This window comes from Gossypium arboreum, chromosome 6 (genome assembly GCF_025698485.1).
Source record: "Gossypium arboreum isolate Shixiya-1 chromosome 6, ASM2569848v2, whole genome shotgun sequence".
NCBI classification, from domain to species: Eukaryota; Viridiplantae; Streptophyta; class Magnoliopsida; order Malvales; family Malvaceae; genus Gossypium; species Gossypium arboreum.
Genome location: NC_069075.1, coordinates 142,236,877 through 142,260,244, shown reverse-complemented (window position 1 = coordinate 142,260,244; position 23,368 = coordinate 142,236,877). Strand labels below are relative to the sequence as shown.

Sequence of the window (23,368 nt, the reverse complement as noted above, 5' to 3'; positions counted from 1 at the left end):
GCTGCACCTTCCACATGAGTCCCAATCGGGATTGGTTTACAACTTATGAAACAGTATCTGAAGGTGTTGTTTTGATGGGAAATAATGCTTCATGTAAAATCGCAGGTGTTGGAACAATTAAAGTTAAGATGTTTGATGGAGTTGTCAGAACACTTAGTGACGTGCGGCATGTTCCAGAATTGAAAAGAAATTTAATTTCGTTGAGTACTCTTGATTCAAAAGGGTACAGATACACAACTGAAAGTGGGGTTTTAAAGATTTCCAAAGGGTCCCTTGTTGTGATGAAAGGGCAAAGAAAGATTGCCAAGTTATATGTTTTACAGGGTTCTACTGTTACTGGTGATGCAGCTGTCGCTTCCTCTTCCTTGTCAGATGATGATATTACTAAACTTTGGCATATGCGCCTAGGGCATATGAGTGAGAATGGCATGGCGAAATTAAGCAAAGAGGACTTCTTAATGGGCAAGGAATTTGCAAACCGAATTTCGTGAGCACCGTGTTTTGGGAAGCAAAGAGAGTTCGATTCACTAGAGGAATCCATAACACGAAGGAAACGTTGGAGTATATCCATTCGATCTGTGGGGCCGTCCGAGTGCCTTCGAGAGGTGGAGCTAATTATATGCTAACTTTTATTGATGATTTTTCCGAAAAAGTTTGGGCGTTCTTCCCAAGCGTAAAAGCGATGTGTTTTCCACATTTAAGTCTTGGAAAATTATGATTGAAAAACAGACGGAAAACAGATAAAATACCTCCGCATGCATAATGGCTTAGAGTTCGCTCGATGAGTTTAATAGATTGTGCAAGTCGAAGGATCATGAGACACTTGACGTTCATCATACTCCACAAAAAACGGCATTGCGAGCGGATGAACGAGCGATCATGGAGAAGGTTCGATGTATGTTGTCAAATGCCAACTTACCAAGTCATTTTGGGCGTAAGCGACCTCTCATCGCATGTTTTTGATCAACCGATCTCCATCCGCTTGCCATTGAGAAAAGACTCCACAAGAGGTATGGTCCGGTAATCCCGCTAATTATTCCGATTTAAAGATTTTTGGGTGTCTGCGTATGCTCATGTTGATAATGGAAAATTGGAACCGAGATCCATTAAATGCGTTTTCTTGGTTATAAAGTGGTGTAAAAGGCTATAAGTTATGGTGTCCTGAAAATAGAAAAGTTGTGATTAGCAGAGATGTTGTTTTTGATGAAACCGCTATGCTACCTAACTTATCTCTTAAAGACTCTTCCAATAAAGAAAACCAAAAGCGGTGGAGCATCGACAATCGTAATCAACTCCTCAAGCCAAGACAAAAATTGAGAATAGAGTTGCTTCTTCACCGCAATACTCTATCGCCAAAAACAGGACAAGAAGAGAAATTAAACCTCCAAAGAAGTATGCCGAGGTTGATCTAGTTGCTTATGCTTTAAATGTGGTGAAGATATAGATGCGAATCAAGAGCCATTTAATTATTCCGAGGCGATTAGTGTGAAGACTCGGAAAAGTGGATGTTTGCTATGCAAGAGGAGATGGAATCACTCCACAAAAATGTAACATGGGATCTTGTAAAACTTCCTAAAGGTAAAAAGGCATTCGTTGTAAATGGGTGTTTAAAAGAAAGAAGGACTCAGGAGTTGAAGAACCCGATATAAAGCAAGGCTTGTTGCAAAGGGTTACAATCAAATTCCGAGTGGACTTCACAGATGTGTTCTCTCCAGGTTGTTAAGCATAGTTCGATTCGAGCTTTGCTTGGTATTGTTGCCATGCATGATTTGGAGCTTGAGCAGTTAGATGTAAAACTGCATTTTGCATGGAGAACTTGAGGAAGATATTTACATGCAACAACCGAGGGTTTTATAGTCTCGAAAAAAGAGGACTATGTTTGCTTGTGAAAAAGTCCCTTTACGGTTTGAAACAATCACCAAGACAAGGGTACAAGAGGTTTGATTCCTTTATGACTTCTCATGATTTCAAAAGAAGTAGTTTTGACAGTTGTGTCTACTTTAAGAAAAATGTGATGGTTCTTTTGTGTATCTACTTCTTTATGTTGATGACATGTTGATAGCGAAAAGATAAAAGAGAGATAAGAAAGGTTAAAGCCCAACTAAGTGAAGAATTTGAGATGAAAGATTTAGGACCAAAGAAAGAAGATACTTGGTATGGAGATTCTCGAGATAGAAAAGCAAGTAAATTGTACCTAAGTCGGAAGGGTACATTGAGAAAGTTCTTTGCGGGTTCAATATGCAGAGTGCTAAGCTTTGTTAGTACTCCTTTAGCACCCATTTCGACTTTCATCGGCCTTATCTCCTCAATCGATAATGAGATTGAGTACATGTCACATGTTCCATACTCTAGTGCAAGAGGATCTCTCATGTATGCTATGGTTTGTTCACGTCCGATTTATCATATGCGATCGGTCAGCTTAGCGATACATGGCGAATCCTCGGTAAAGAACACCGGAAAGCGATTCGATGGATTTTAAGATACTTACGAGGCACTACTAATGTTTGCTTACGCTTTGGAAGAACTAAAGATGGAGTTATAGGGTATGTTGATGCTGATTTTGCTGGAGACCTTGATAGAAGAAGATCTCTCACAAGTTACGTCTTTACAATCGGAGGTTGTGCAATTAGTTGGAAAGCCACTTTGCAAACTACATACGCTTTGTCTACCACTGAAGCTGAGTACATGGCGATTCTCGAGGCTTGTAAAGAAGCTATTTGGTTGAAGGAACTATTTAGTGAACTCAATGAAGACCTTCAAATCAAGACAAGATTTTGTGACAATCAGTGCCATCTTTCTTACAAAAGATCAAATGTTTCATGAGAGAACAAAACACATTGATATTCGGTATCATTTTGTTCGTGATATTATTGCTCGTGGTGATATTGTTGTGAGCAAAATTAGCACTCATGAAAATCCTGCAGATATGATGACTAAGTCACTTCCTATAACCAAGTTTGAGCATTGCTTAGACTTGGTTGGTGTTCATTGTTGAAGTTAAACCCTTAAGGGTTTTTTGGAAGAGGTAAAGAACTTGTTTATTGAAAGTTCGCGATGAAGAACTTGTTCATTGAGAATTTGTGTCAAGGTGGAGATTGTTAGAATTAAGTGACCCAAATTCTTATTTAAATAAAATACGATGGAAAATAAAATAAAAGTAAAATCCATATAGAACTAGACTTCTTTTATTTTATTTTAGAATAAGGTTTTAAACCTTATTAAACTCCATCTATTTTATATTGATTAGATAAGGTGTTTCAATCCTACTAGAATATGGCTTTGCAAGCCTATAAATAGACATAGTCTATTCCTCTTGTATTTGAGTAAAAATTTTTCGACATAGTGAATTTTCTTCTCCTCCTCGTGGTTTTTTTCCGAAAGGGTTTCAACGTAAAATTTATGTGTTCTTTATTTTTATTTATTTTATTCTATTTTTTTTTTCACAAAGACAAAGAAAGAAACAATTTCAAATAAATTTGGATCAGCCTGAATGAGTAAACAAAGAAAAGCTACTGTTTTCCAGTTAGGGTTAACAATGGATTGGATTGACTTGACCTTGTATGCATATGAACCAAACTTTTTATTATGGCAATAAATTATGTGGAAAAAAAGGAAAGAAAGTAGAAAGCATTGAAAATAATGCACATGCGTGTAGGACAAAGTGTCAAGAATTACATTGCACTTTCCTTGCAATTCCAAGGAAAGAAATACACTTACTCATACCAAACGCATATGCGTATGCATCCAAAATACTGCATATGCCTGTAGGACCAGCTACGAAGAAAATAGAAAGAAATGCTAAAGAATATTATTCAATTATTTAAAAATTTTTATTTAAATTATTAGGTTATTAAAGTTGTTATCGCATTATCTTTTTTGTTAATATAGTCTACGCTAATTGAAAGTTCTTACTCTGTTTAAAACTTTAAAGATTTGCGAATCAAAATCCATGCAGTTTTATTTTCTAATTTTTGACATTAATTGTTAAATCGATATGAACTTAAGGTATATTTCTTTACTTATTAATGTGTACTAATCAAGGGCGAAGCTAGAATTTTTTTTAGGGAGGCCGGATGAAATTTTAATTTTTTATAATTTATCTCTTTATAATTTGTAAAGGATTAAATCAAATTTTTATAATTTTAGGGGGTCAAAGTACAATTTTACTTTTACTAATTTAAAATTTTTAAAAAATTTTAAAGGCCTAAAATACAATTTTACATTTTAAGGGGGCAGGGCCCATGCCAGTCCCCCTGACTACGTCCCCTGACTACGTCCCTGGTACTAATCCATCATATTGGTCGTTCAATTAATGCTTGAAGCTGACTAACAGACTTCTTAAAAAAAATTTAACAACTTAGTGAATTAGATAAAAACTTTGAAAAAATTCTGTAATGATTTTTTTACATTTTTAAATAGTGATCAAAACATAAATTTACTAATAATTTAATAATCTTGATGTGATTTAACCTAATTTAATTAAAAAAGTCCAATAATAAAAAATATTAAGGTACAAAAACAAGTTATAAATAATACATATCCTTATCTATTATAATTAAAATCAAGGATTGTAAAATAAAATAAAATTAATATTTGAAAAATATAAGGTAAACTAAAATTATTTGACACAAAATTTTAAATCAAAATAAATTAACTCCTTAAAAAGTTTATTTACATCCTTTAAAATTTTTAAAATTTTAAATTAATAAAAATAAAATTATATTTTAGCCCTTATAACATAAAAATTTGATTTAATTCTTTAAAATTATAAAGATATAAGCTATTAAAATAGTGAAATTATATTTTTACCATCGTAAAAATTACAACAATTTATTTTTGATGTATAAAGATTTTCTGATTTCGTGGCTATTGCCTGTAGTATCAAAGTCTCATCAGTATATATAATATAAATTTAATTTATATAATTCATGAAAGCTCACAGAGGTGGGCTTTCGGGACTGGCACAGGCAATCTCACTCGGCATTGCTCGTGCATTGCTGAAGGTGAGTGCCGATCATAGGAGCCCGTTGAAGAAAGGACTTTTGACCTAAGATTCAAGGGTGGTGGAGAGGAAGAAAGTTGATCTCAAGAAGGCTCGTAAAGCTCCACAGTTTTCCAAACGTTAAGTGGATGGAAAACTAGGGATATATATACATCGCTTTCATGGTTGGTTTGCAGAAAATCTTTTCTTCTCAGTAACATTTGCTGATGGTTTTTTTTTTTCTTTTACAAAATTTCTAAATTGTAGAAGAACCCCTTTTGATAATGCATATTTTGTTCTTGATTGGTTGTGCTTATGAACATTTCTCTTGCATTTCATGTGAGGAATTTTGATCCTCACTCTATTGTTACTTAAACAGGGTAAAACTACCATTATTAAGGCATATATACTATGAATTAGATTATATTTTGTCCTCTTTATTACGTTAGATCAATAAATAAATTGATTTTCTTTTTGTTAGAAATTTATTCATTTTAACTGTCGAGTCAAATTTTTATTATTAAGAATATTTAAAATAGCTTCCACTACATGAAATTTGTGTAATGTAATTGACAAAACAACGCCATCCGGAACATTAATCAAAACCCCAACAGCTCAACCTTTGCCAACAAAGCCACCAACAGCATGCCTATGCACAGATACATAATAGGGTTTAACAAAGTTATGTGTGATGAGCATAAGAAGTTAGAAGCTAAAATTATTTGCCATCTATTTATTCTTACCTGCTCTTATGGGGGACAGAACTGGTCTATGAACTTAATGCAATGTTTCTTTTTGAAATTGCAGAATAGATCCTCGAATTTAACAAAATTCCTCACTCACCAATGTTTCTTTGCCTGAAAATGTATTTAGACAATTATATCCCAGATTCATCAAATGAAAACTATTAATAACATATATGGATGAATGATACCGCAGATGTAAAGATCCTTATTCACAAATTTTACATAACTCTCGAGTGTGATTCAAACTAAGAATATTCTTATTTAAAATTAAAATTCAAGTAAAGAATCACCTAGTTAAGGATTTCAATGAATGGAATGTGGGCTATGTTGGGCCAATCTTCTCCTCTCACTTTCTTACACCGTCTTTGCAGATGGGGGCATCCATAGATCCTTAGCGCTTGTAGCGTAGTGAGGTTATGAACCCCTTGGGGCAATGACATCAAATTAGAGCAATTTATTATGGTCAATTCCGTAAGCAAGGTGAGGTGTTGTATCTCATCTGGGAGAGAAATTAAACCCCTACAACACCTAATCTGTAGACGTCGAAGAGAAGAGAGGTGTTGGATACTCCTTGGCAATGAGGTTAACTCTGGACATTCATTAATAAGTAAGTCTTGGAGTGAAGTCAGGTATCACACCCCCTCAGATATAGAGACTAATGTCTTACAATGTTGAACCCACAGTGAACACAAGGAAGATAAGCCTTGCAATCCATTTACCGGAAGGGATACAAGGCTGCTACAATTAAGTAAACTCAAAGTTTCTAAAGAGCTGAGGTTTTGTAGTCCTGCAGGCAAGCTTTCAATTGAGGGACCTTCAATATCCAAGTATTTAAGGGAGGATAGATTATCCAGAAGATCGGATGAAGACTTTAGACTACAAGAAAGAACAGAAAACCTAGCTGCTTTTGATTTTGCAATAGTCCGTCCGGTAACTCAGTGAAGCCACTAATCTTGAGAGAGGTAAGAACCGTGGCATTCATAATCAAAGGTGTGAGTAAATTAACATTAGTTCCTCCAATATGTAGCTCTTTTAGAGATTGAAGCATTGGCAGTTTAACCAACTTAGGACAAGAATAGATAGTTAATGAACTCAGGACAGGAAAATGTTCTGTACCATACACTGTTGTCCATTCCTCCAAACATGGCGCCTCATGTATTCCGAGAACCTCGAGTGATGGAAAAGAACTTTCCATATCACCATAGAAGTTGTTGTCAATATACTTCAGGGCACCCATTCCCCAAATATTAAGGACCTTAAGGAAGCGCAATTTCCCTAGAGGTGGTAGCTGATGGCATCTTTCACAGTTTTCTAGTGAGATTTCAACAAGGTTTGGTAGAAGCAGATCCATCATCCAATATGGAAACATCAAACCTTGGTAATCAATTATACATAACTTCTTCAAGTTTGAATGAGGTTGGAGAGCACTAAAAACCTCTTCATCATTTTGATGACAAGGGTTCTCGTTGCGGTTTACTCGCCAAGATAAGCTAAGTGATCTTAAATTGTGCTTCCTTATCAAATTTGCATTTTTAGCTTCCGTCAAACTCTTCACGTTGTGAAGTCCTTTGATGCTCAATTCCCTCTCAAGGGACAACTCTTTCAACTCATCAATGCCGCAACCATCTTCTTTTCCCACAATGAACACGCTAAGCTTGCGTAAAAAAGACAATTGTCCCAATGCAACAGGTGTGGAAGTTAGTGCACTGCAACCTCTGATGTCCAAGTGCCTAAGATTTTTCAAGTTCTTCGTACCTTTGGGTAACTTTTTAAGATTGTGACCATCTTTGAGGCTTAGTGTCTGCAAGTTATGAAGAGAGCTTGTTGATTCAGGTAAAGTTTTCAAAGGAGAATCGTTAAGGCGAAGATACCTCAAGTGTTTTCGAACTTTTAAATGCAATATTGCTAAAATTAAAATCCACATCCAACACCTTGAGATACTTTTGTTTACTGATGAAACGGGAAAGATTAGAGACGTTAATGCCATAGCCACGTAGGATCAAAGATTGCAGCGGTTGCAATGTCGTTAAGCCCATAATGCTTGTCGATGGACTGCAATTACGAACAAACAAGTGACGAGCAGTTTTTGGAATTTGTGACCCCTCATTTGCATCAATCACACAGCACTCTTGTCCCATAATCGATGTTGCAAGATCATGGATAAGATCATGCATTTTACATGTAACAGTTCCATCAACATCCTCTTTGATTTCTTGAAAAAAGGACCTCCAAGTTAATTCAGAGAATATTTCACAACCCATATCATGCAAATCCAATGCTCCTCGAGAAGGAATAAATCCATTTGCCATCCATAGTCCTATAAGCACGTCCTTTTTCATGACAAAATCTTTGGGAAATATCGAGCAAAATGAAAAACATTGTCTCATATACGGTGGAAGATGTTCATAACTTAGCCTCAGCACAGATAAGATTCTGCTTCCCTCATCTTCCAAATCCCATATCTCACTATCTTTGACACGTAACCATTCACTTTCTTGACTTCTAAAACGCAATATGCTTCCAATGGTCTTAATTGCCAATGGTACCCCTCCACATCTCTGCACTATTAGCCTGCCAATGGTTTCCAGGTTCGCGTTGCTTCCATTCATTCCCATCCCAAAGGCTCTTTGCTTGAACAAAGACCAAGAATCATCATCCGACAGACATCCCAAGGGATAGAAAGGAGTTGTAGCCATCATAAGAGCAACTTTCTCGAGTCGAGAAGTGACAATCACTGTACTTCCTTTCCGTCCACACTGCAGAGCTTGTTTCAATCTATCCCACTTGTCATGGTGCTCATTCCACACATCATCTAGTACGAGCAAAAACCGTTTCCCAACAAGCTTCTCTACTAAACACCGCTGCAGGGGATCTAGCTCTTGGATATCACCCGACTTCCCTCCAAAGGATTCCAAAATCGCTTTAGTCAACCTTTTTATATCAAAATCATCAGATACACACACCCAACCTCTCAAATCGAAGACTTTGGCCACATTTTTGTCATTGTAAACCAATTGAGCAATTGTTGTCTTACCAAGACCCCCCATTCCGCATATTGCATAAACAGAGAGGTCATCATGGTGACTCACATTACTAAGTAACATACTAACTATCTTTTCCTTCTCATCAGCTCTGCCAAGTACTTCCGGTTCTGTCACAAGGGAGCTGGTTTGCCTATCCTCATTCCGTTCAATTTCAGCTTCTCCCACATCCTCTCTCAAGTGGAACTTACTTTTCTCCCCAGCAATGGCATCTAATTTCACCCTTACATTCTTAAACTTACGTGCCATATCTAAGCGAAACAAGAGCGGATTCCGCGAAGAAAAGAAGCTGGTTACCTGGCTTCTTGCATCCGTATGCAGGCTACGCCTTAGAGCTTCAGTGTTGAAATCATCAAGCACAACTTCTAGACCGTAAGCTACTTGTTTAAGCTTCCCAAGCCAGTCCTTGATAGCTTTACTCTTCCATTGCTTCTCCTCTGCATCTTGGAGCACAGCTTGGATTGTAGTAAGAGTACTTTGAAGACTCTCAACTTCTGTTTTGAGGCTCCCAGCAAGTTCCAGCCCTTCCAAGGACCCCGACTTCAAGACGTCCAACATGGTACCGACAAGGGGTGAAAGAAATACCTCTGCCATGTCCTCTGTCTCTTAAAATTTCACAACCAGGAAAGTAGCAATTGGTAACTAACTATGGATATTCAAAGACAAAGAAAGAAACAATTTCACATAAATTTGGATCAGCCTGAATGAGTAAACAAAGAAAAGCTACTGTTTCCAGTTAGGGTTAACAATGGATTGGATTGACTCCACCTTGCATGAATATGAACCAAACTCTTGACAATCGCATGTGGAAAAAATGAAAGAAAGTAGAAAGCATTGAAAATAATGCATATGCTTGTAGGACCAAGTGTCAAGAAAATAATGCATATGCGTGTAGGACCAAGTGTCAATAAAAACTTTTTAACTGATGTTTGATGCTGGAAAATAGTAAAAGTTTTCATTTAAATTATTAGATAATTAAAGTGGTAAATGTATAATTTTTTATTGGTACAGCTTATATTAATTGAAATTTTTATTCTCTTATTTTTTAAGGTGTAGTTTTTTTATAGAACAGTTTTAAAACGTCAAAATTTATGAAATAAAATCTATAAGATTAAATTGTATTTCATTCTTTTTATTATGTTAGATTGAAGAGGAAATTAATTTTTTTCTTGTTAAAATTTTATTCATTTTAATTGTTAGAAGTTCAAGTCAAATTTTCATCATTAAGTGCATTATAGCATCCACCACATGGATTGTGTAATGCAATTGACAAAAGAATACCACCCAAAGGGTCCTAGAAGTGAATTTCAAATATAGTATAAGCTAATTTTTATGTGAATTAGTTTTCTGAAAAAGTTCATATTTTTTCTGGTATTTACTGAATTTAAGTAAAACATTTTTGTTGTTTGACAGATTTTTGAAAATATTTTATAAAATTATTTTCAATGCGAAAAAAACATATATTTAAAATTTATGATAAGTAGTGAATTATTAACATAGTGATATTATGATGAAATTATAGTAAATAATAAATCTTCATTATGTTAAATTTTATAATGAATTATTTTATTAAAGTGCTTATATGGTGAAAAATAAATTAGACTAAATTGAAAAATGTACAAAATTTTAAATGTGAAACAATTTAATACATGAATAAGGAAACTATGATAAAAATTTAACGAATGTGTTACGAGATGATAAAATATGCATAAAGTATTGTAAAAGTGAAATTGTGAAAAATATAAAATTTTTATCATGACAATGATTAAATTATTAAACTTGAGAAAATATATAGATTAAATAATAAAAATAAAATACATAGAACTACAATACAAATTACAAATAATACATATCCGACCAACTAAAATTAATATCAATTCATTACAAAACCACGCATAAACTTCGCACATCAAAATCCCAATACCAACGAAGCCACCAACATGATGCCTTTACACAAATACATAATAGAGTTTAACAAAGTTATGTGTGATGAGCTTAAGAAGTTAGAAGCTAAAATTATTTGTCATCTACTTATTCTTACCTGCTCTTATGGGGAATAGAATTCGTCTGTGAGTTTAATGCAATGTTGTCATTTTTTTTCAAATTGCAAAATAGGTCCTCGAATTTAACGAAAGTCGTCACTCACCAACGCTGAAAATGTATTTAGACATCATATCAGAAATTCATCAAATGAGAACTATTAATAACAGATATGAATGAATGATATTGTAGATGTAGAGATCCTTATTCACAATGATCTTGAATGTGATTAGAATTAAGAATATTGTTATTTAAAATTAAATTTCAAAAGTAGAGAATCACCTTGTTAAAGATTTCAATGGACGGAATGTGGGCTATGTTCGGCCAATCCTCTCCTCTCAATTTCTTACACCGTCTTTGCAGATGGGGGCATCCATTGATCGTTAGCTTTTGCAGCGCAGTGAGGTTACGTACCCCTTGAGGCAATGACATCAAATTATAGCAATGCTTTATCTCCAATTCTGAAAGCAAGGTGAGGTGTTGTATCTCATCTGGGAGAGAAATTAAATCCCTACAATGCCAAATCCGCAGATATCGAAGAGAAGAGAGGTGTTGGATACTCCTTGGCAATGAGGTTAACTCTGGACATCCATTAATAAGAAAGTCTTGGAGTGAAGTCAGATATCCCACACCCTCAGATAAAGAGGCTAATGCCTTACAATTTTGAATCTGTAGTGAAGATAAGGAAGATAAGTCTTGCAATCCATTTACCGGAAGGGATACAAGGCTGTTACAACAATTTAAATGCAAAGTTTTTAAAGAGCTGAGGTTTTGTAGTCCTGCAGGCAAGCTTTCAATTGAGCAAGCTTGAATATCCAAGTATTTAAGGGAGGATAGATTATCCAGCAGATCGGATGAAGACTTTAGACTACAACAAAGAACAGACAACCGATCAAGTTGCTTTTGATTTTGCAATAGTCCGTCCGGTAACTCAGTGAAGTCACTAATCTCGAGAGAGGTAAGAACCGTGGCATTCATAATCAAAGGTGTGAGCAAAGTAACATTAGTTCCTCCAATATGTAGATCTTTTAGAGATTGAAGCAATGGCAGTTTAACCAACTTAGGACAAGAATAAATAGTTAATGAACTCAGGACAGGAAAATGTTCTGTACCATACACTGTTGTCCATTCCTCCAAACATGGCGCCTCACGTATTCCGAGAACCTCGAGTGATGGAAAAGAACTTTCCATATCACCATAGAAGTTGTTGTCAATATACTTCAGGGCACCCATTCCCCAAATATTAAGGACCTTAAGGAAGCGCAATTTCCCTAGAGGTGGTAGCTGATGGCATCTTTCACAGTTTCCTAGTGAGATTTCAACAAGGTTTGGTAGAAGCAGATCCATCATCCAATATGGCAACGTCAAACCTTGGTAATCAATTATGCATAACTTCTTCAAGTTTGAATGAGGTTGGAGAGCACTAAGAACCTCTTCATCATTTTGATGAGGAGAGTTCTCGTTGCGGTTTATTCGCCAAGATAAGCTAAGTGATCTTAAATTGTGCTTCTTTATCAAATTTGCATTTTTAGCTTCCATCGAACTCTTCACGTTGTGAAGTCCTTTGATGCTCAACTCCCCCTCAAGGGCCAACTCTTTCAACTCATCAATGCCGCAACCTTCTTCCTTTCCCACAATGAACATGCTAAGCTTGCGCAAAAAAGACAACTGTCCCAATGCAACAGGCATGGAAGTTAGTGCATGGCAATCTCTGATGTCCAAGTACCTAAGATTTTTCAAGTTCTTCGTACCTTTGGGTAACATTCGAAGATTGCCACAATATCTGAGGCTTAGTGTCTGCAAGCTATGAAGAGAGCTTGTTGATTCAGGTAAAGTTTTCACATTAAAACCGTCAAGGCGAAGATACCTCAAGTGTTTCGAAATTTTAAATGCAATATTGCAAAAATTAGACTCCAGATCCAACACCTTGAGATACTTTTGTTTACTGATGAAATGAGAAGGATTAGAGAGGTTTAAGTGATAGCAGCCTAGGATCAAAGATTGCAGCGGTTGCAATGTGGTTAAGTCCACAACACTTGTCGATAGACTTCTATTATTAACAAACAAGTGACGAGCAGTTTTTGGAATTTGTGACCCCTCATTTGGCTTAATCACACAGCACTCTTGTCTCATAATCGATGTTGCAAGATCATGGATGAGATCATGCATTTTACATGTAACAGTTCCATCGATATCCTCATTGATTTCTTGAAAAAAGGACCTCCAAGTTAATTCAGAGAATATTTCACAACCCGTATCATGCAAATCCAATGCTCCTCCAGAAGGAATAAATCCATTTGCCATCCATAGTCCTATAAGCTTGTCCTTTATCATCACAAAATCTTTGGGAAATATCGAGCAAAATGAAAAACATTGTCTCATATACGGTGGAAGATGTTCATAACTTAGCCTCAACGCAGCTAAGATTCTTCTGCTTCCCTCATCTTCCAAATCCCATATCTCACTATCTTTGACACGTAACCATTCACTTTCTTGACTTCTAAAACGCAATATGCTTCCTATGGCCTTAATTGCCAATGGTACCCCTCCACATCTCCGCACTATTTGCCTCCCAATGGTTTCCAGGTTCGCGCTGCTTCCGCTCATTCCCATCCCAAAGGCTCTTTGCTTGAATAAAGACCAAGAATCATCATCCGACAAACATCCCAAGCGATGGAAAGAAGTTGTAGCCATCATAAGAGCAACTTTCTCGAGTCGAGTAGTGACAATCACTGTACTTCCTTTCCGTCCACACTGTAGAGCTTGTTTCAATCTATCCCACTTGTCATCGTACTCATTCCACACATCATCTAGTACGAGCAAAAACCGTTTCCCAACAAGCTTCTCTACTAAACACCGCTGCAGGGGATCTAGCTCTTGGATATCACGCGAGTTCCATCCAAAGGATTCCACAATCGCTTTAGTCAACCTTTTTATATCAAAATCATCAGATACACACACCCAACCTCTCAAATCGAAGACTTTGACCACATTTTCGTCATTGTAAACCAATTGAGCAATTGTTGTCTTACCAAGACCACCCATTCCGCATATTGCATAAACAGAGAGGTCATCATGGTGACTCACATTACTAAGTAACATACTAACTATCTTTTCCTTCTCATCAGCTCTACCAAGTACTTCTGATTCTGTCACGAGGGAGCTGGTTTGCCTATCCTCATTCCGCTCAATTTCAGCTTCTCCCACACCCTCTCTCAAGTGGAACTTACTTTTCTCCCCAGCAATGGCATCTAATTTCACCCTTACATTCTTAAACTTACGTGCCATATCTAAGCGAAACAAGAGGGGATTCCGCAAGGAAATGAAGGTGGTTACCTGGCTTCTTGCATCCGTATGAAGGCTACGCCTTAGAGCTTCGGTGTTGAAATCATCAAGCACAACTTCTAGATCGTAAGCTGCTTGTTTAAGCTTCCCAAGCCAGTCCCTGATAGCTTTACTCTTCCATTGCTTCTCCTCTGCATCTTGGAGCACAGCTTGGATTGTAGTAAGCGTACTTTCAAGACTCGCAACTTCTGTTTTGAGGCTCCCAGCAAGTTCCAGCCCTTTCAAGGACCACGAGTTCAAGCTGTCCAATATTGTACCTACAAGGGGTGAAAGAAATACCTCTGCCATGTAACTAAGGAACCAACTATGGATATATTCAAAGACAAAGAAAGAAACAATTTCACATAAATTTGGATCAGCCTGAATGAGTAAACAAAGAAAAGCTACTGTTTCCAGTTAGGGTTAACAATGGATTGGATTGACTTGACCTTGTATGCATATGAACCAAACTTTTTATTATGGCAATAAATTATGTGGAAAAAAGGAAAGAAAGTAGAAAGCATTGAAAATAATGCATATGCGTGTAGGGGCAAGTGTCAAGAACTACATTGCACTTTCCTTGCACTTCCAATGAAAGAAATATGATTCCAGCTTGAGAGTTACAACAAGTCAACAACTAATTTTCGTGAATGTAGACTAGCTATGAAGAAAATAGGAAGAGATTTTAAAAAAATTAGGTTCAATTATCCAAAATTTTTTATTCATTGGGTCGAGTTCGGGTTTCCCTCAGCTCGAAAATAGATTAAAATTTTACTAAACTTAGACCCTATCCGGACCGTATGAAATTTTTATTTATTTTATGTTTATATAAATATATATTATCAAAAATATTACAATAAATATTTTTTAATAAATAATAACAAAATAGTAACAAAATTAATGACAGTAAGATAATATAACTTAACAAATAAATACATCTGAAATAGTAATAATATTAATGAAAGCAAAATGGTGAGAAAACAGTTGCAAGACAACAATATCTTTTTTTTTTTGTAATTTTGGGTTGAGTCTATGCAAAAAACTTTACTTGAGACTTGATCCGTTATCTAAATGAATCTTATTTTTTTACTTAAGCTTATATGTTTTTCAGAATCCTCTCACTTTTCAGGTAAACCTTCGAGTTAGAATGTGTCACAAGTATAATTTAAATTATTGAACTATTAAAATTATTACTGTGTGACATTTTCTATTCGTACGATTCTGACAATTAAAAATTATTATTATTTTTTTTTAAGTTTAATTTTGTTTTTCCACAAAATAAGTTTGAAATATTACATATTTATGAACTAAATTCAAATAATTTTTTAATTTGTTTCAAATTAAATTAAATTAAAATATTTATTTTTGTTAATCGAGGCTTGAGGCTTGATAACCTCACTTCTTGAAAGAAAAACTTATCAGCCCAATTTAAATCAAGAAAAACCAATAATCAAAAGTGTTAAGGAAGACAAACAAGTTGGCAGCTGAGTTATACATTCAGAGAGCTTTAAAGTTCCCGACTTTCAGCGCCAGTGATTTTGATCTCAAAATCCATAGACCCCCCAAAATCCCAATTCCCAATTTAATTTCCTTTGTTCCAAATCAAATCTCTTGAATTTTTTTTTCAATTTTCAATCATCATTCCTCGTCAAATGTCCTCTTCAATCTTCAACAACAACAGCATTTCAATCTCGGTTTCAGATGACGATCCCGATGAACTGGGTCGAATGCGGGTTCGGGTCCGACGGAAACGAAAGAAACACGGTGACCAACGTGGCCGGAACGAGTGCACTCAACTACTCATTCGTTGGTTCGTCAAATATTGGATACTCCTCGTTTTCCTCCCGGCCGCCGCCCTTCTGATTTTCGAGGCCACCAGGATCGGTAAAAAGCCCGGTTTGGCTGTCAACTCGGGAGTTAATGAAGTGAAGAAACCCGGTTCGTTGGGTAACATAGAACCCATAAGTAAACTTAAGGAACTAAGCAATTTGAACCGGTTAGATCCAACCACTCATGTTGTCGGTGGTGTTAGAGAACGTAAGTAGAATATCAATCAAATGAAACCCCACTTTTTTTCAGCTTTGTTTATAATGAAATGTGAAATCTTTTCATTTTTTGTGTCCAAAATTGTTACCAAAGTAGGCTGTATGTATGTATGTATGTATGTATGTATATGTATGTCAGTGAATGAATGAATGGCAATGTTTTTGGAATCTATCAGGTTGCTTGAAGCTCCTACCAGCTGAGGAACTTGAGCATTTGGAGCTTCCTTTGAATGAAGAATCAAGTAGTAATCTTGTTAAGAGATTAGTGTACATATCGGATCAAGAAACTCCATACGGTGCTGGGGAGTCTACCGTCTCTTGGCAGCGTATTAATGACACGCGATTTAATCTATTCACCGGAAATCAAACAATGGATGAGAGAGAGAAAAGCTTTAAGGTTTTGATGTTAAACTTGCAAAAGTATGGCCTTTTTTTTATTTTTTATTTCCCAGTGTTTAGATTATGCTTATATCTGTATGGAAATTGTTTGGTCAGGTGAATGAGACTGCGGTTATACATTGCGGTTTTTATAGTGAAAATGGTGGTTTTAAAATATCTGATGAAGACAAAATTTATATGCAAAGTTGCAAAGTTGCGGTTTCTACTTGTGCGTTTGGTGGCGGAGATGATCTTTATCAACCTATAGGAATGTCAGAGGCATCGCTTAAAAAGGTGAGATCGTAAATGATGCTGAAGACTTACTTTCAAGATTAGATGTTCAAGGTTTTGAATCTTTGCTTAACTTGTGCTCTTTGTTGATGTAGGTTTGCTATGTTGCATTTTGGGATGAAATTACACTTGCGGCACAAGAATTACAGGGCAATAAGATTGGTGACGATGGATTTATAGGGAAATGGCGTATCGTGATTGTGAAAAACCTTCCTTTCGTAGACCAAAGGTTGAATGGGAAAATTCCCAAGGTATGATTCATATATAGTGTAGATAAACAGGGAAATAATAGATTTTTTTTTACATTTCAATATCTTCTGTTGGAAACTTTAGATCATTATATTCATATATCCATGCAGTCAGTAGTTTAAAATTAATTTTGACCTCAAATTTCCTAGATGTTCTTGGAGAAAGTATGATCATCCTACATCATGTAATGGCCGTTTTCTTCCCTCACCGTTGTTTACTTTGATCCTTCGCATCTTTTATCCATACATATGCCGAGAATTTTCATGAAGATCATATTAATGAGTTTTTGGCTATTAGATGTTGCCGCATCGGCTCTTTCCTCATGCAAAGTATTCTATATGGGTAGACTCAAAATCCCAATTCAGGAGGGATCCTTTAGGTGTGATAGAAGCACTTCTTTTGCGTACGAATTCTGTGCTTGCCATTTCAGAGCATGGAGCTCGTAGTAGTGTCTATGATGAGGCAAAGGCTGTTGTCAGGAAACACAAAGCCACACCAGAAGAAGTTGAGGTGCAAATTACTCAGTATCGTAAGGATGGTCTTCCTGCAGACAAGAGATTTAATGGAAAGAAAGGTATTCTTCCGTCTTCTCATTCTTAGTTGTGTAAAAGAAACCAGAACATCAAGTAACCATTAGTATATTAGATGTCAATGGTGGAGTGATGATGCACAACTGGTATTCGTTCATAATTTCAGTCCATAAGTAATATATGGTAAAAGTACCATGGATGCCCTTGTATTGGGAGACGAATTGCATTTTGCCCCCTTTATTAAGAAAGTGAGCAAATTAGTCTTTGTTCATTAGATAAAAAAGTGAATTGGTTCTTCTGTTAAAAATTTCATCCATTTTTACTATTAAAAATTGGTCTTTATATGTCAGTATGAGATATGCACGGCATGCATTATGTAACTGTTTGGTCAGTCCGTCTACTACACTTGTTTTTAATAGTAGAAATGGATGAAATTTTTAATAGAAAGTACCAATTAGCTCTTTGATCTAACATATAAGGGCTAATTTACCCCTTTTTGAGAAAATGAGGCAAAATGCGATTTGACTCCTAGTACGGGGGCTTCCATGTTATTTTTACCGCAATATAGCTTTCATTATTCAATCACCACTCTAGTTGACATTGTTGAGTCCACCACCACTCTTGGTGTTCAAGGGTTGCAAATTTGTTATGCATATTTAACTTTTATCCATGCTCCATTCCAAGGGTTGATAAAATTGGGTCTTGCCTAAGGCTCTGCACCCTGGTTGAGCATGGTGGGATTAGCTATGGACCGACCTCTAACATGAGTGAGGCCGGTAATTGGAAGGAAGCCACTGGACCATTAAGACCTTTTTCTTATCTGAAGAAATATAATTGCTTGGATCCCGACTAGATAACTGCAAATGATATGCCTTTTGCTGTATTTTGTTTCTTTCCGTATGCAGCTCTAAATGAAGCCTCTGTCATTGTGAGGGAGCATACAACTCTGACAAATATGCTAATGTGCCTATGGTTTAACGAGGTTGTTCGTTTCACTTCAAGGGATCAATTAAGCTTTCCATATGTTCTCTGGCGGCTGAAAGTGGTTAAGAACATCAATGCATTCCCCGTCTGCACACGCAAAGATCTTGTTAATAGCATGGGCCACATACGCAAAGCTAAGCCTTTGACAAATTGATGTTAGCTTTTGCTATTCTCTTAGCTTTGCTGATCACTGGTAGAATATCATTAGCAAACTTTAGCTAGACAAATTCTATATTTCATTTCAAATTTAATCAAGATAACTACTAATTGCTCTGAGATCTGGATATGCAGGTTAGTCATGGTCACTGCAGTCTGTTGGAACCATCAAAAAGCAAAAAAAGAGAGATAAGTTATGTACTTCGTACAGTATGATCAGCAATTCACTGACATCTAATCTGATTTTTATGATTATTTTTTCCCATTCTTTTTACTATTTTGACATTAATATTGTCATTTTCTTGGGATCCTTGAGCTCTATCTGTGCAAATATATATATATATTATATCTTTCGTCATATCTCATTTCAAGACAATATGATATAATCTTATATATGTTGTAGTATATATCAACTAGCCACTGATGTAATGACAAATGTCTTGTGTTGTAAGTTCTTGTTTACAATAGGTCTCAACTTCAAATCGGGACAACCCCTTACACCTTTATCAAAATAAATATATGCTACAGTGAATCAAAATCAAAGAAATATATAATCCATAAAATTGATTATTAAATAGAGTTTCCTGTACAATGAATCACATATTGTCCCCTACCCACGATTTTAATAGAAGGGGGTAAAAATCAACCACAAGTTGGTATTGGCTAACCATCTCTCTCTCTCTCTCTCTATATATATATATATATATATCACTTATAAAATGAATTATTGATCAAAAGAATGAAAGGTATATTTTTTTTCTTCTGTGAATGTATGATCAGTATATATAGTATATGTGGGGTGCCTATCTAATCTCGCATGCTGGTGCCAACTGAAAGCTTGGACAGAAGGAATACACAAGCTGAGGAAACAAAAAGTGAAGCAGCAAAGCAGGCAAGGTCCAAGCTTGTAACAATTGGTATGCCCTTGAATTTCTCCAAAACTCCAACTTGAAGTATCATCATGATGGCATGCCCAATTTTTGACTTTGCTTGTGAAATTGATTTCATTTCAACCCAAGCTGGGAGTGTCTGAAAAAAATATGATGTTAAAATGTTTGAAGGTTTTCTTCTTGGTACATGTGCAAAAAAGTAGGGTTAATTTTACTAGAAGTTCGCGAACAGTGGTCAAATCCCAAATAAGGTTCTCCGGTGGGAGGTGAAAATTGGGAAAGAGAGTTATTTTATTTGATCATTTGAGGGTATATAGGGGGTTCGCATAATGATAGCTTACTATGTATAGTGTTGTTATAAGTTATGAGGGATGATATAGAGTGTTGTTATAAGTTACGAGGGATGTGCGTAAAAGTATCATAGAGACACTTATATTAATAGTCAGATTGTATTTTGCCATTTCTACTGGAATAATGGACAAACTAATCCTTATATGTTAGACTAAGGAACAGATTGGCCCTTTTTATTAAAAATTTCATTCACTCGTATAGTTAAAAATTGACGTGCATAATGGAATAATCAGATAGTTACATGTGACGTGTCACGTGTACTTCATGCTAATGTACAATGATCAATTTAACAATAGAAATGGATGAAATTTTTAATAGAAGTATCGTTTTGTTCTTTGATCTAATTTATATGAACTAATTTGATCATTTTTTGAGTAAAGAGGGCAAAGTGTAATCTAATTTCTAGTATAGGGGTTTTCATGATAATTTTACCGAGGGATGTGATAGATGAGGCTTGTAGATATTTGTTTATAACATGTAGGCATCAACTTTAGCTTTAGATGTCAGTTTGGATTTGACACGGATTATTAAATTTGTTCTATAATTTGGGGGCGTGGTGCAATTAACCCGAAAAACTTATAAAAGAAAGTACCTTCAAATGGAAGAGACCAAACAAATTAGATCTTGGAAGTGGAGCACCTCCTTTCAAAGTCTTGGAACCCACAAACATGATGTAAAGCCCCATCCCAAACATAAGCATGGCGGTTCCAACCAAGAACATATCTGCAAAAAATTTCAACAAAAATGTATATAAATATTTCACTATATGTATATAGAGAGACAATATATGTATGTTATTGGTAAAAGAGAAATACCAATGGCTTCAATTAGAAGGTGGATGATATGTTCTTGATCCAACTTTTTTGATAATAAGCTATGGAAATATTGTAAATATGACTCCATAATGAGAAAGCTTCCCTGCAAAATTGATTCTGGCATAAAAGATTAATAATATGACACTTTGAGATTGTGGCATTTTATCAAACATTTACATTCGTCAAGTTCAAAAACTAAAATAGACTCAATTTTCAAATTCAAGCGTTAAATTAGACAAAAAAAAAAGCAAGTTCAATGACTCGGAATTATATTAACCCAAAAGTAAAAGATCCAAATCATATCAAACTATCAATATAGTAAAAGGACTAAGAGTATAATTAAACCCAAAGAGACCTTAAAACTTGAAAGCATGTAATGTAATAATTATTACCTCCATGAAACATAATATAGATCCAAGCAAAGATCCCACAACAGCAAATATGGTGAAGAATCTACAATTAAGGATACCATTTTCAATGACCATTTGAACATATAATCTCCAAGGTCTTAGTTTCAACACCGGCTTTATAACCATCTCACGCATGCCATTCATAGCCTTCACCATCAAAGAAGCCAACTCTCTCCCCCAATCAACTCTCTTTACGTCGGCTGCCGTTTCCACCGTCGTAGTTGCCCCCGGAGACTTGAAAACCGCCGGCGGTTTCCTCTCATTACTCCCACAATTTTTCTTATTATCAACTCTTCCCTTGCTTGTTGTGTACCTCACGGTTTTCAACGGCGATGAAGGCCATGAAGATGAAGAGAAAACATGACCCAATGGCTTGTTTGATGTACGGAACAATCTATTGGTGGCGGTAGCCATTGTTGGCTTTTGATGAAGGTATTATGTGTGGGAATGGTGGTGGTGGGTTATGCTCATTTTATATAGCATGTAATTTGAACAAGAAGATTCGTAGTATATTAGTTGCTATTTGTCGGTATTTGGGGAGGGGTGCCTTTTTGCACTTTTATTCTTGGAGAGGTGGGTTTTGAATAGCGTGTATCAAGAAGTTGGACGGAATGGGTCAAATTTTTATTTTGGTCCTTTTACTATGCTTAAATTTGGGTTTAGTTCAGTAAAAGTACTATGAATGCCTCTGTAGTAGAAGTCAGATTATAATTTACTCTCTTTACACAAAAAATAAGCAAATTAGTTATATCTGTTAAAAATTTCATCTGTTTTTACTGTTAAAACTAGTGTGGCTAATGGCATACAATGATTAGTTTTTAATAGGCAAAATAGATGAATTTTTTAATAGAAAGATCAATTTGCTCTTTAATTTAACGTATAGGGATGGATTTGCTTATTTTTTTAGTAAAGGGGGCAAAATGCAATCTCGCTCTTAGCATGAGGGACTCCATGATGCTTTTACCGATTTAGTTACTATATTTTAATTATCTATTTTTATAATGTCATAAGTTAGTTTTGATAGTTAATACAATGAATTGTTCTGATTGAAATGTTGGCATGTTAAAAGGGAACTTGCTCATAAAACACGAAGAATAACAAATTAGATTCATAGAAGTTTGTATGAAGCAACACTTATGATACTATAACTCGTCTTATCAAACATATTATCCCATTTTAAAATTGGTTTATTTTGTAATAGCAAATGCTCCTCACAATAAAGGTTTCAATGAAATAATTTTAGTCATTTGTTAAATCATAGTAAACGAGAGAACTACTCTAAAATAACTAAAACCTCGAGCGCTCAAAGATAAAATTATATAATAAAAGATCAACTTGTCATATAACTATTGCATCGAAAGATATTAAATTTGAATCAATTGGCATATATATATATATATATATATATTATACGCCCAAAACGGATGGCTAGGATGGCAACGAAGATGAGGTTGGTGTATAGGGCCGGAGCTAGGGGACAAGTAAGGAAATTGTCCCTCCTTCAAAACTTATGAAATATAGACCGATAATATGCCCTAAACGAAAATACTAATCTTGCTCAACCAAGAAAAGCAACACAAGGAACGAAGAAAAAAGCAAAATTTTAACTAGAATAGTTAACTGTATTAATTATTTGGACTAATTAATGATATTATAAAAGTAAAAAAAAATAAAATCAAATTATATAAATTAAAGCACAAAGACTAAATTCCAAATTTAAATAAAGTAGAAGGACCAAAATCAAATTTTGACCATAAGAAATTACGTCACGTGGCGATTTTCAATTTTCTCTTCCCGTGGGCTCAGCTTAACTGTGAGCCAAACACGTGTCAGCCCCTAAATTTTGGAGTATTTTATTTATTTATTTTATTTTTCATATGCATAGAACAAAAGGGCTGGCTGCTGACCATTGCCGAGGAAATTGGAGGTTCCATCAACGAAAAATAATCGGCGGTAACACGTGTTGATTAGTGATTGATTTTTTGACCATTTACTTCAACTTTGTCTGTAATGGAAATAGTGGGAATTAATTACCACCGTTGTTTAAAGAGGATATTTATTTATTTCAACAAAAAAAAAAAGAGATATTTATTTCTTATTTATAATACCAAAATAAAAAAAGAAAAGAAAAAGAAAA

General features: G+C 35.3%; 4 protein-coding genes and 1 long non-coding RNA gene across 6 annotated transcripts; 1 reads left to right on the top strand and 4 right to left on the bottom strand.

The window, feature by feature from the left end:
• Positions 1 to 5,465: 5,465 nt before the first annotated feature.
• LOC108480664 (uncharacterized) lies at positions 5,466 to 5,840 on the bottom strand. Its single transcript, XR_001870661.2, has 2 exons — positions 5,725 to 5,840; positions 5,466 to 5,630 (listed from the first exon to the last, which is right to left on the bottom strand). It is a non-coding gene; the product is annotated as an uncharacterized LOC108480664 (long non-coding RNA).
• Positions 5,841 to 5,858: 18 nt separating this feature from the next.
• LOC108481815 (putative disease resistance protein RGA3) lies at positions 5,859 to 9,643 on the bottom strand. Its single transcript, XM_017784893.2, has one exon. It carries the CDS (start codon positions 9,360 to 9,362, stop codon positions 7,584 to 7,586), a length of 1,779 nt encoding a protein of 592 aa, XP_017640382.2. The 5' UTR covers positions 9,363 to 9,643; the 3' UTR covers positions 5,859 to 7,583.
• An 895-nt stretch (positions 9,644 to 10,538) lies between these two features.
• Positions 10,539 to 14,915, bottom strand: LOC128294206 (putative disease resistance protein RGA4). Of its 2 annotated transcripts, XR_008284517.1 has the most exons (3): positions 11,091 to 14,915; positions 10,810 to 10,919; positions 10,539 to 10,715 (listed from the first exon to the last, which is right to left on the bottom strand). XR_008284517.1 is itself a non-coding variant. In XM_053030245.1 (2 exons), exons 1-2 carry the CDS (start codon positions 14,439 to 14,441, stop codon positions 10,911 to 10,913), a joined length of 3,360 nt encoding a protein of 1,119 aa, XP_052886205.1. In that variant the 5' UTR covers positions 14,442 to 14,915; the 3' UTR covers positions 10,539 to 10,910. The 2 variants fall into 2 exon arrangements, 1 of the variants encoding a protein (XP_052886205.1); XM_053030245.1 differs by having other exon boundaries at positions 10,539 to 10,919.
• A 604-nt stretch (positions 14,916 to 15,519) lies between these two features.
• On the top strand, positions 15,520 to 19,123 carry LOC108480205 (probable hexosyltransferase MUCI70). The gene is made up of 7 exons (XM_017783112.2): positions 15,520 to 16,169; positions 16,354 to 16,574; positions 16,673 to 16,849; positions 16,942 to 17,097; positions 17,393 to 17,669; positions 18,531 to 18,802; positions 18,901 to 19,123. The coding sequence occupies exons 1-6, from the start codon at positions 15,785 to 15,787 to the stop codon at positions 18,761 to 18,763; spliced, it is 1,449 nt and encodes a 482-aa protein (XP_017638601.1). The 5' UTR covers positions 15,520 to 15,784; the 3' UTR covers positions 18,764 to 18,802; positions 18,901 to 19,123.
• Positions 19,124 to 19,191: 68 nt separating this feature from the next.
• On the bottom strand, positions 19,192 to 21,792 carry LOC108481814 (uncharacterized). Its single transcript, XM_017784892.2, has 4 exons — positions 21,214 to 21,792; positions 20,822 to 20,924; positions 20,599 to 20,729; positions 19,192 to 19,794 (listed from the first exon to the last, which is right to left on the bottom strand). The coding sequence occupies exons 1-4, from the start codon at positions 21,643 to 21,645 to the stop codon at positions 19,573 to 19,575; spliced, it is 888 nt and encodes a 295-aa protein (XP_017640381.1). The 5' UTR covers positions 21,646 to 21,792; the 3' UTR covers positions 19,192 to 19,572.
• Positions 21,793 to 23,368: the final 1,576 nt, after the last annotated feature.